At 39.5% G+C, this 13,652-nt stretch overlaps 2 protein-coding genes across 2 annotated transcripts; both read left to right on the top strand.

Moving 5' to 3' along the window:
- Positions 327 to 2,455, top strand: LOC109207059 (RPM1-interacting protein 4-like). Its single transcript, XM_019369943.1, has 3 exons — positions 327 to 468; positions 1,348 to 1,539; positions 2,027 to 2,455. Exons 1-3 carry the CDS (start codon positions 460 to 462, stop codon positions 2,048 to 2,050), a joined length of 225 nt encoding a protein of 74 aa, XP_019225488.1. The 5' UTR covers positions 327 to 459; the 3' UTR covers positions 2,051 to 2,455.
- Positions 5,029 to 6,154, top strand: LOC109218299. The gene is made up of 2 exons (XM_019382652.1): positions 5,029 to 5,668; positions 5,739 to 6,154. Exons 1-2 carry the CDS (start codon positions 5,029 to 5,031, stop codon positions 6,152 to 6,154), a joined length of 1,056 nt encoding a protein of 351 aa, XP_019238197.1.

Raw genomic sequence — 13,652 nt, 5'->3', positions numbered from 1 at the left:
TTATTATATACACTCGGTATGTTATATACAAAAATTAACAAATTTTATATACTTTTTCAGCTACCGAATATAAATAATTTCTAGCGCGAACTAAAAGTGGAAAAAATCCATTAAAATTTCCACACGCCTCCAGAAACACATATTGCTCTCCTTTTTAAAAAAAAAAAAAAATTGATTTCTGAAATATATCTTTTTTGGGCAAAAAGAAAAAAGAAATGCAATTTTCAAATGGGAAAAAGATAATGTAACAGGGTGGACCATCTGTGGGTATATGACTTTTTTTTAACTATATTAAAATATAAGATGGGGGAGTCATGGGTGCAACAACTAATTTCCAAATTGATGCCCACCCCTTTTCATGTCTCTCCCACAAGACTCGTTCTAATAATTCTCTTTCTCTCTGTTTTTTTCTTTTATTCCTTTCATCCATTCAATTACAGGACCTAAAATCTCATATTCATGAATTCTGTAAGCTTCTCTCTCTTCCAATTTTTTCAGTTCTTATTTTTTTCTTTTGCATGAATTTTGGTTTGCTAGGAATATGAACGTTCTTGAATTTGTCATTGGCTATTGAATAGTCATCCCAATAAGATGAAATTATAACGACATTCAAGAATTTGAAACCTTATAAAATTCCAAAACCCCGACCCACATTTCTCCTTGAATGAATTAAACGTTAAAAGTTGTTTGATTCTGAGACAAATCTTAGTTAATTTGTTTTGCAGCATGTATATGATTGTTTTGTTAATGCTGAATCAAAGATGGCATGGCTTTGACCAACCTTATTCGCTTTTATTTTCAATTCAACTTTCTGGTTTGCTCTCATTTTTGCTGAATTTGATTCACCAACTACTTGTACGCATTTTTTTTATTTTAATTTTTATGCCAGATGGAGCATCTTTAGTTTGTAATTGTTTCCTATAGGTTTAGTAAATATGTTTGATTGTTACTTTGCCTGTGTGAGCTTGCTCGTATTGCTGGTTCGAGTCCAAATAAAGGAGGAGCATTGTGGTAGGCTGACGGCCAGTGTTAAATTTATGATGAATTCTAACAATAGAAGAATGACGAGTTTATATTGAGCAGTATGGTTAGTGATGATGCATATAGCCGACCCAAATTCGATTGGGATTGAGGCGTAATTGTTGTAGTTGAAAGATGTCCATTCTTCTTAAAAAATAGAAAATTTGAGAGAAATTCATGTGTTCTTAGAGTTGAGATACTAAACACCCCAATACAAATAAGTTAGATTACATGACCACATGTATAGAACAGAACATAAAGTAAGAACTTTATTTACTTATGGCGAACTTACATGTCTTCATTTCTCTGTTATGACACCATTTCTAGCAAGAGAAAGGTCGGCCATTGCCGAAATTCGGGGAGTGGGATGTAAACAATCCAGCCTCAGCAGATGGATTCACCGTCATATTTGCAAAGGCTAGGGATGACAAAAAGGCCAATGGCACCGCGGCACCAACACAAGCGCCCAGGAATGACTATGCTTACGGACAATCTAATCCTTATCAGCAAGAACCCAAGGTATTGATCACTGACTACTAAATCTTAATATTTCTTCGTTTGTGCTACAAGCATTCAAGAATGTTACTTTCCCATTTATCTGCAAATAATCACTATGCAATATTAACTACTTGGAGTTAAGGTCTAGCTAAATTTTGTTGTTGACTTACATTAGGTTCTGTATTTGTCAGGAGCTCCTTGTTAGTTTGGTTAGAGACTTATCTGTCTATGTAGAAAGAGTTGTGAGATTTAGAGAACACCTATTCTGGTAAATAATTAAGGTTCATACATGTCGGAGAGTTTATATCATGTTCAATGTTTGTTAGGAGTCTTTCTAATCTTGTTAGAGATTTCTATGTCAGTAGAAAATGTAAAGAACTTCTGATGTTAGATAACCAAAGTATTGAGCATTCTAACGAAACGTGTTCATATAGCAGACTCCAACTGCAGTATAGAATTAATGCAGGCTGATTAAATGGTTGATTCTTAATACATCTATTATGTGCAGAAAAAATGGTTTTGCTGTTTCTGAAACCAGAATGCTTCTGTGGCTGTGAGTGAAGAGACTTGAGATCATATTGAAGTTCAAGTCTGCCAGTCTAGTTACAGAGGTTGGAGAATGCGTGCTGCTGCTGCTGCTGCTTCTGTTTCTATTTTCATCTATTGGTTTTATGTTGCATAAGGTTTCTTAAAAGTCTCTCTACAGTCCCCAATATGTATTTAGGGGAAGCGCCAACCAACTCTCACAAACACGCTAATGTATTGTGCTCAACGACAACCTTAGTCACTCTGTCGATTTATATCACCTCTCTATTAGAACATGGTCACTAGATTGAATGATATATCTTCTTTTGTGCTGTGCTCAGAGCAAATAGCTGCTGTCTAGAATTTTCACTATGTGCTTATACAATTAGAACATTCAAACTTGCTCCAGCTATATGGATTGTGTATGTTGTACATTTTGATGATAATTTGCCTATTCAGTCCATCAGGGTTGGCTGCTAGTACAGAAAGAAAGTTCTCATCTTTCATGCTTTAATTGCCTTGCCTTAAAACAAGGAAAGATCACAATAGAGAAAGGCTAGTGTTAAAGGATGAACCAAATTAAATGATTGTTCTAGAATGGCTATTCCTCACAATTGGTCTCTTTTGTCTCTAAAAGGCTAGTGTTAAAGTCAAAGATCATTTAAGATACAGTGTTGTTAGAGTTCAAAGTTGCACGATAGAGAAAGAAAGAAAGTGAAGTATCCTAATTGTGACGTCTTTATACCGACCCGCAAGACTCTATTAGATATGTTCATGATTCGTTAGACCAGAGACGGACATACCTTATACAATGAGGGCTCACTGGCACCCGTAAAGTTCGATAAAATTCTATATATACATGTATATGTTGTTAAAAAATAGTAATATTAGTAGTGACACCCTATATACAAAGCAAATTTTGGTTGAATGCAAATTTGCACCCGCTACCTCTAAATCCTAGGTCTGCCTCTGCGTGAGACATATGCAATCTAGTCTCTCATATCAAGCTGTCACGATCCAAACCACACCAATGACCGTCATGACATCTAATGCGCCGTTAGGTGCGTGTGCGGGGCGAGTTTTCTGTTAACCGCAAAATTTCAACTCGCTTCGCTTCGCCCCGCCCCGCATAGCAAATGCAGCCGCGTTCACCCGCTCCGCATCCACACCCGCGTTCACCCGCCCCGCCCCGCTTAACTTTTTTTCCCTTCATTTTGTTAGTTTATTTATTTTTTAATCTTTTGGCTGGAATTTTTTTATACATTTATGATATCTACTCATATTTTTTATTAATTTTAAAGATTACGGGAGGCTTCAGCTAAGGAAAGAAGAAGATAAGATACTTACGGGAATTAAATCTTGCACATATTTAATAAAAGTTACTTAACAAAAACTTTGATATGATAATAACTCTTTACTTTTTAACTTTTTATATTTGATAATAGAATATATATTATTTTTATCATATTCAAGCTAATCCACTGGAATAATTCTTAAGCCACTGGAATGTATAAATAAGCCACTTCTCTAATCCTCTGGAAGGCGATCTTGATATGTAATTTTTGGATGTTACATTTTCAGAATAAGATGACGTGCAAGCATTTGGTTCAAATAACATGAAACTTTACTTTGCTTCAACATATTATGTGGAATCAATTTCATCTTCATTAAGGCAGAAAATTGAGTTTCCTTCTTCAATGAAGTTTCTAAACCTGCACCTGCACTATACCCGCACAGTTTTTAACTTTTTTTCTTTTATTTTGACCCGTCCCGCCCGCTCGCACCTGCATATGTTTAAACCCGGACCGCCCTGAATGTATTTAAACCCGCACCCGCACCGCCTCATTGCCATCCCCATGCGCCGGCTAGGCGAACCAATAATTTTTTGTTATAAAAAAAAGTGTAAACCATCAAATATTCAGGTGATTTCTGAGTTTTCTCATTTTTTTCCTAGCATAATAACCTATTTTTGTTACTATACAGTCCTCAAATATCTCTCATTTGATCAAAACGATGTCGTTGATCCTACTTAGGTCTGTTAGTAGCGCAATCAGAAAAATTCACAGAGAGAAAGAAACACTCCCTCCTTCCAAGCTCGAAGTAAACTAGTTAGTTAACAGCTGTATATGTATATATATACTGTTCTTAATTTAAAAAATGAGGACAGTTGGGAAGCAGCGAAATTGTATCAGACCACTACTTTTTGCCACGTTATAGAAACAAAATCTTGATCATCAGAAATTGACCAGACAAGTAAAGGTTCAGACCTAAGTTTGCTCCTAATGCATGAAATATGTGTGTGTTTCCTTTTATAAGTTTTGTATACATATGGCTATGTTTTTTCAAGGATGGTTGTTTGGGATATCCCTTTGTTTTTCCTTGTCGATGTTCAAAGTTTAGATGAGCATTATCTCTTTTGCCGATGTGGTGTTAGGTAGTTGTCATACTTGGATCTGTATGATGTTGATGCAATTCAACTTATATCGAGGATCTTTAATTTCTTGTTGATTGTAGCGTTATGAAGTTGATTAGACATTAGTTGCTACAATGCCATCATTTGTGTGCTCGTTACTTTGGATGCAGGAATTGAGAGTGTTTCTTTTCTTCTTTGGCTTTGCAGACGGGATGTAGGAACCTAACTCTCTTAACCTACTTATTGGCAGGAAAAGAGACATACTCTTGCATTCGATTATGTTTATTTCTGAAGCCAAATTGGACAAAATATATCCCATAGGAAGTTCTCCCAAGAAAAGGTTTTACCTTGAGATTTAAAGATAATGTTGATAAAAGCAAGTGATATGGAGTAAGAGTTTGGACTATTTGTAATGACTTCCGCCCATAACCGAAATTAAGTCATTTTTCCACCTTCTTCAAAATATTATTCTTTGGACGTATTTTCTATTAATAAAAAACCTGAACTTAGGGATAATTTTAAGCCACCTCCACTAAGAGAGAGAAACTCTCATCCATCACTACAAACAACCAATGGAAAACCCACCCAAATCACCTAACATACCACCGGACGACATTGTCATGGAAGAAAACGCAACCCAATCCCACTCCTACAAGGAAATACTACTTGACAAGCAAAATACTGCACAAGCGAATTACTTCGCTGCAGAACTCCAATCCACCCTAACGCAACAACAAGGCAAGGAAACAATAGGTCCTATAATACTCTCTCAAGAGGACAAAAACAGGCTATATGAACCATGGCGTTTCTCAATTATCATAAAACTCTTTGGGAAAAAAATGCCACACTATCTCCTCCGATCTAAATTAGTTGATTTATGGAACCCATCCGAACAGTTGATCTTGATCGACCTAGGATGGGATTTTTTCATAGTCAAATTTGGTAAAGAGGAGAACCTAGTGAAGGCTATACAAAAAGGACTATGGTTCATATCAGGAAATTTCCTCTCAGTAAGAAGATGGGAACACAAATTTGTCCCACAAGAAGCGACTCTATCCTTCACTGCAATTTGGGTAAGACTGCCACAACTACCCACCGAGTTCTATGACAAGGAAGTCCTGGAAAAAGTGGGCAGGAAACTAGGGAAACTCCTAAAAGTTGATACGTGCACTTCAGCCACTCTCAGAGGAAGATATGCACGGATATGCATAGGTACCCTTGGAAACACCAGTTGCTACCTCAGTCACAATAGGGGATCATAAACAATTGGTGATCTATGAAGGGGAAAATGTACTATGCACTGGTTGTGGAAGGATAGGGCACATCTTGAAAGGATGCATGCACAGACAAAAACAACGACAACCACAAATGCAAGAAAGCCCAGAGTGTTCAAATACTAAGCAAAGCGATGTTTTAGGCCATACTCCAAACAATGAGCAAGAAGAAGAACGGAAAGTGGTCTCATTCCCAAGAAAACGTAAAAAAGAGTACAGCACAAAGCAAAATGAAGCAACGGACAAGAAGAGAAAAGATACACAATCAACAAAGCCAGAAGGCAACAAAGTGAAAATGTTCGACGCTACATCCGGTAAGTTCCTTGGTACTCAAACTTTCCGATACACCAATAAATCTAACACGTTACAGGAGATGGACCGGATCCAACCCACTACCTCAAAGGGACAACAAATTGGACAATAAAATGCAACCGGGCAGCCCACAGGAGAAAGGCCCAACACAAGTGCCAAACGAAAAGCGGACCCGGGGAATACCCAAATGCACATAAATTACAGACATGGGCCCACGACACAAACAAAAGCAACGATAGACCCCATAGTCAGTAACCCAAACCAAAAGGACACTACCCCACATCCAAAGTCAACCAAGCCCAAAAGCCAAGATGAAAATCAAAAAAGGCAGACTGGGTCACCCATCACCTCTGGGAAAATAGACCTCATGGTAGACCACAATGATAACCACAACAACACTACGTCTCCCCTACCAACACCAACTGGAGGAAATCCCTCCATGAAAGACCAAGAGCCAAAGTTGTACAATCACGAAATCTTCAGTGATTTGACAGAACCCATCAACTCAACCGGATATCAAAATAATCACATTCCCAGTGTATCAGACACAAACCCCAAAACAATAAGCATGCCTATCGATCCAACTTCACAACCGCCAGAAACGTTAGATTACCCCAATACATCACCTTTTATTACCAACCCAAAAACGGATAGGAACAAGAAACCCAAAAATGGAACCAAATCCCAAACCCCCAATCTTCTTAACCTCCATCCCGCCACCACCGGACCACCCACCAGCATCATGGCTGGAGCTGGCACTCCGTGGTCAAGCCCTAAGCTACAATTTTCACCTGGGCGACCAACCGATCTCTCTAATCATACAGAACCCAGCCCATCTGGCAAGGGTAATAGCAAAAGCCTTAAATAGGGGCTTGGGGATGCTTGGAGCACAAATGTGGCAGTCAGTCATGGAGCAGACCCACCCAGCCAACACGCACCACAACAACGATCCATCTATCCAGGACAGGATTCAGCAGATTTTCAACAGTATCCCGTTTTTCCCAGACCCAGCAGTACAGGATCCCTATGCAACCCCCCAGTTCACAATACTCCAACCGGAGTCGCCCCAGAAAACTTCACCTTCAGTGCAGGAGAAGCAACAACAATCACCACAAGAGAAGCAACATCAATCGCCTCTGGGGAACATCTCCAAAGGAATTTCAACAGCTCTGGAGCTACTGAGGAACAACGAGGTGCCAGTGGACCACGAAATCGACAACTTAGTGAGAGTGGAATCACTATGGTTGGAAGCAATAAGGGCTGTGGAATTCAGCGTGGAACACAGCGAGACATTGATCCTACTTTGCCCAAAGAGCCTAGTTCGTTGCGGAATGGACTTCTCATCTCACCTGAACCAAGGTACTCTCAAACCCCTTCTGACCCTAATCCCAGTGATGAGATCCCAACAATCTCAACAGAGGGGAAGAGATGTGATGCAACCCCAGGGCAGGGAGAAAGCATCAACGAGCACCAGCCCTCCAACACTGAACCCTCTAATGAATTTCATAATATGAAATGTTAAAGGGGCAAACAGTGCGGAGTTTAAGAGGCACTGCTCAGAAATGGTCAAAATGCATAAGCCTATGATGTTGGTTCTCCTGGAGACTAAAATGGCAGACCACAAAAAGCTTACTGAGGAGCTACAATTCGACATGCACATTCAGTTCCCTGCTGTTGGCCACTCTGGAAGTATAGTGATTATGTGGAGGGATACTTCCCTCCAAGTTGATGAGGTAGCTGTCAACTCTCAGGGTATCCATGCCATGGTCAAGGTATTACCCTCAAACCCACCCTGGTTTTTTTCTGCAATCTATGCCAGTAACCACATTGAGGATGGAAGGAGACTCTGGGATAGTCTAGTTGATATCTCCAAAACATGCAGAGGAAGTTGGTTTGTGGTGGGGACTTCAATGAAGTCCTTAAAGCAGAAGACAAATTTGGGGGAAACCCTATAAACACCCACAGAAGCAACTCTTTCTGGAATTGTATTAACAACTGTCAACTTATAGACCTAGGGTTTAAAGGTAGTAAGTATACTTGGTCTAACAAGAGGTACAAAAATAGAACCTATCTGATACTAGAAAGAATTGACAGATGTCTTGCAAATAACCATTGGATAAATGAGTACCCAGAAGCAAATATAACTCACCTACCCAGGACCCAGTCTGATCACTGCCCCATGCTTGTCAATCTAAGCAATAACAGTCCTAGTCCTCTAAATAAACCCTTCAGGTTTGAATCAATGTGGTACAGCCACCCTCTATTTCAAAACCTAGTTAGGGATTCTTTCAAGCCTGACTCTAGTCATCCCTTCCACCACCTTGTTCAAGCTTAATGCTCTCAATTGGAATAGGCATACATTTGGGAACATCTTCCACAAAAAAAAGAGGCTGCTAGCAAGAATAGTAGGAATCCAGAAATCCTCCATCTATCCCACCAGCACCTCAATGCAAATCCTTGAAAGCAATCTTATTGAGGAGCTCAACTCTATCTTGAAAAATGAAGAGGACTTTTGGAAGATGAAGTCCAGAATCCAATGGCTCTCAGATGGAGATGCCAACACAAAATTCTTCCATACCTCCACTTTAGATAGAAGAAGAAGGAATAAAATCCTTTCCCTCCAAAATGACTCTGGTCAGTGGATGCTGGAGGATGGGGAGATCAAGCAAGCAATCTCAAAGTTCTTCAAAGAACTCTATACCTCCTCCCTCCCCCAGTCTCAGAATGGATAATCCTCCACTGAAATTTAGGGTCATTGCCTCTCTCAGATTCAACAAATAACAATTGGGATGCCTCCAAGAAATAGTGAAATTAAGAATGCCATTTTCTCTTTCAAGCCTTTCAAAGCTACTGGGCCAGATGGCCTTCACCTTTTCTTCTACCAAAAATACTGGGACATAGTGGGTAAGGATGTCATCCACTTCTGCAAAAATTGTTTCTCCACATCAACTATGGACCCAGTCATGAATGAAACCCTTCTGTGCCTCATTCCAAAATGCCCTCAAGCCACAATGATCAAAAATTTCAGACCCATAGGCTTATGTAATACTGTCTACAAGACAGTAACAAAAATCATTGTCAATAGAATCAAGCCTTACCTCCCACAAATCATTGGGCCTAGTCAGGCCAGCTTCCTCTCTAACAGAAAAGCTTCAGACAATGCCATCATAGTCCAAGAATACATCTCCCACTTTGGGAAAATGAGGGGAAAATCAGGTAGCATGATACTAAAGATTGACCTGGAGAAGGCTTTTGACAGATTAGAATGGCCTTTCATTAAGCAAACCCTTCATGCCTTCAAATTCCCAAACACAATCATCAACCTCATCATGTCATGTGTAAGCTCCTCCACAATCTCTGTAATTGTCAATGGAGAGCAAACCACACCTTTCATGCCCACAAGGGGCATTAGGCAGGGAGATCCCCTATCCCCCTACCTGTTCATAATGTGTATGGAAAGACTTTCCAGAGACATAGACAATAATGTCCTTCAGGGGGAATGGCACCCCATCAGCATCAGCAGAAGTGGCCCGAAAATATCTCATCTCTTCTTTGCTGATGATCTAACTCTTTTTGCAACAGCTAACCAATCTAGTTGCAATACACTCATCAATCCTCTCAATTCTTTCAATCTGGTATCTGGCCAAAAGATCAATCTCACTAAGTCAAAAGTATGCTTCAGTGCTAACTGCCAACCTCATCAAATGGAGCTCATTTCAAACACCCTCTCCATGAAAGCCTCAATAAACTTTGGAAAGTATCTGGGTTCCCAATCTTCTACAAAAGACCCACTCATATTAACTTTCAGTTCATTATTGACAATCTCCACTCAAAAATGGCTGGGTGGAAAACAAGCATGCTTAACATTACTGGGAGGACCACACTGGCAAAAGCATCCCTAAACTCAATCCCAAATCATGTCATGCAATACATCAAGCTGCCAGCAAAAATAACCAAAGAGATTGATAAAGTTCAGAGGAACTTCATCTGGGGCACTACTGCCACTAAAAAAATGCACTTGGTTTCTTGGGATACAGTCACAAAGTCTAAGGATAAGGGGGGCTGGGAATCCAGAAAGCTGAGTTGAAAAATAAAGCCCAGCACTCAGGCCTTGCTTGGAGGCTATACCAGAATCCCACAACTCTTTGGGCAAAAACTCTAATTGCAAAACACTGCAATTGGAGGAAACCTCCCAAAAAAGCTAAGTCCCACACCTGGCAATACATCCTAAAAGGATGGGAAACATGCATGAAAGCAAAAAGATGGGTAGTGCATTCAGGGAATAGAGTTAGCTTTTTCAATGACCCTTGGATAAACAACCTCCCTGCTATAAGGTCCCTAATTCATGGTCCTCTGACAAGAGAAGACTTGTCAATAACAGTTGCAAATACTCACCAAAACGGAACTTGGGATCTCTCCACTCTCTCTATCACCATCCCCCAAAATATTCAAAATTCCATCTATAACACCTTCATTCCACCCGACCCAGTCAAGGAAGATAGAATGATCTGGGGAGCCACACCAAATGGTCTTTACTCCACAAAATTTGCCTACTCAATATTGGACCAAGGGCAGGAAACCATGACCCATAATTTTACATGGATTTGAAAACTGAAAGTTCCCAAAAAAATCCAATCCTTCTTCTGGTTACTTTTCCATGAAAGGCTACCCACTGGAGCCTATCTCCACCATGTTGGGGTACAAACAGACCCCATATGCCATCTGTGCAGCCAGGCAAATGAAATATCAGCACATATTTTCTTTGAATGTACTAATTCAAAAATCTTCTGGCAAGACATCATCTCCCCTAACACAAGGGAAACCAATGCTCCTGTTCCTACTTTCACCACCAGAGATTGGCCAACCACTTGGATGTCTCTTAAGAAAAAAAGCTTTTAACAGCATCATTACTTGGGAAGAGCTCCTCCCTTTCTGTTTTTGGCAAATATGGCTAACAAGGAATAACAACCTTTTCAATAATTAAAAAAACAGGGCAGATTCAAAATGTGCAATTGCTAAGGCCACCGAATATGTTACAATGATGCTGGATAAAGAAACCATAAACAAAAAGGTTCTCAGGGTAAAATGGGAACCACCAAATAACAACTCCTATAAGCTTAACACTGATGGAGCTGCAACTGGGAATCCTGGAAGGGGAGGGCTGGGAGGAGTCTTCAGAAATACAAGTGGAAACTGAATTTTGGGCTACATGGGCTCAATCCAATACACCACTAACACCCAAGCAGAATTACTAGCACTCCTAAAAGGACTGCAAATAGCAGAAGAAAGACAGCTCACACCTTTGGAAATAAACACTGATTCAACAGAGGTAATTAGAATGCTAATCAATGGAAACCTACATTTTGACTCACTTATTTGTGAATGCAGGTCAATCGTCCAAAGACTAGGAGCCGTGGTGGTGTGCAGGGAGACCAACAAAGTTGCTGACATGCTGGCGAAGGAAGGCACAAGGAAAAAAAAATTTGAAGATATTCTTGTAACGTCAGTTCCTCCTGTGTTTGTCAATCATGTACTTTGGGCAGACATCGCAGGAACTGTGTTTGAAAGGAAAACAATAGATTGTAATACTACTAACAATAGCCCGGTAGAGGGGGGTCTCATGTACCCACCCATAAACACTCATTTTGTACACCCTGACGGATAGTTTGTTTTAGTTATAATATGCATCCGCTTAACCAAAAAAAAAACTGAACTTTTTTATGAGAAGGTACATATTGATGGAACAGCTGGAAATGATTTCATCGTGAAATATTTTTCAATAAAAGCTTACCATACTCCGAAAATTACAGTTCCTCATGTGTGAAGTGTGACGATTTGATTAAAAATTTGATGGAATATTCAAACTAGTACAAGGTAATTCTTATATTTGCACAATATTCTGATGATCTCCTAGATAACTATTAACGATATAGTTTTTATCTTCACGAGGTTTGCTCAAACACCTAAACTAGAATATTAATATAGAGATCCTAGTCCTATATAACCCCACCTAGCTGTAATGAGAAAAAAAACCTAAGCAAAAACTAATAAACACATGCTGTGTTGTGGTGAAACCGTGAAAGAAGACAGAGAATGAAGTTGTCGGTGGTAGTAGCTAGCTTTCTGGTGTCTATGGTGGTCATTCAGAATATGAGTAAAGTTGGAACAAGCACTCGCCTTCCATTTCTCATAAATCCTAAAACTGTGGAATCATCATCTCAATACATAACAGTAACAGGTTACCAAAAACAATCCATTTCTTTTACCCCTTTCCACTTAACATTTGTCCTATGTTGCTCTGACTCTTCAAAAATTGTTGCAGCGTCTCGGATCCTCAAAAATGCACTGCTATTGAAAGATCCGAGACACCCCACTGTATTTTTGAAGAGTCTGAGCAAACATAGCCTTTATCTCCATATAATCAGGAGAAGAACTAACAATCTTGTCACACTTTTCTTTCGAATAGGTTGTAACAACAACTGCGACATAGCCTGTTGTTATTGTGATATCACAAAGCAGCCACCTCTCTGCATACAGTGCTGCCGAGAAGAGCGTTGAGCCCCTGAATTTGCACGTTACAATTCTCTTCATATTTTGTGTGTGTGTGGGGGGTGGGGGGTGGGGGGGGGGGGGGTTAGTCAAGAAATTCGTGTAAGCTGGTGGTGCACGGTTCAAAAACTCGTTAGATAATTAGCCCACATCTTAATCCTTCTCCACTTAAATACCAACAGTTTCTTTTTTTGGCCAGCTTCAAGCGAATATTCCTTATAATTGATGAGTCTATCAAATTCAAAAAGAAAACAAAAACTGTGCTGGACTTGCAAGTTATATCAAATGATTGTTGTCTTAGATCTCAAAGCTGCTAAGTTAGAGCTTTTCTTTTAGCTGCATTACGAAGTTATGATTCATTATGTTCTTCATCAATTTGTTCTATTTCAAGCGATGAATCTGAGGTCATATTTCTTAGCCTCTATATTTGCAAACAGGGCTATTCTTAGGTTTCTCAACTGCAGCAAAAACAGGCAAGAAATATATTGGTCAACGAGTGTAACCAACGCTCTCTTTTATGCTTTTTAAACATGTTATAAAAGAGATGAAAAAAACCATTGTATAGAATTCGTTGAATTTTGCTCTCGTTACTTACAGCATACAATATATACTAGTATCAAATTTCATGAATTCCACAAAATTGTAACGACCTAAATGACATGGCTTCACTTCAATATGAAGATCAAGGCATTCGTCTGTCGTACCAATTCATTGATAATTGGGATTCTTTTGTTAGAGAGCATGAAGCCCTAGAAGCTGGGCCTTGATTGGCAGCATAGTCTAGACAAGAGCAATCTGGCAAGACATCCTATTGTTAACCTCTACTATCTAACAACAAGTTACAGTTACTATATGGATTTCAAATCTATTTCTCAAATACAAGAAAGAAAGGAAGTCATAAAATCGATTAATATCCATACAAGGATCAGCTACTCCAATCTTCATGACAATATAATAGGCATTTGGTTATCTCATCCCCTCGAAAAACAGTTAAAAAGGGTGTGGGGTTGGGGGTTTTGTTGGGGGGGGGGGGGGGGGGGGGAGAGTACGTGGTACTTTGT

The sequence above is a fragment of the Nicotiana attenuata genome, chromosome 2, assembly GCF_001879085.1.
Source record: "Nicotiana attenuata strain UT chromosome 2, NIATTr2, whole genome shotgun sequence".
In the NCBI taxonomy this organism is placed as follows: domain Eukaryota; kingdom Viridiplantae; phylum Streptophyta; class Magnoliopsida; order Solanales; family Solanaceae; genus Nicotiana; species Nicotiana attenuata.
The sequence above is the reverse complement of the archived record's forward strand: the minus strand, read 5'-3'. Positions and strand labels throughout refer to the sequence as shown.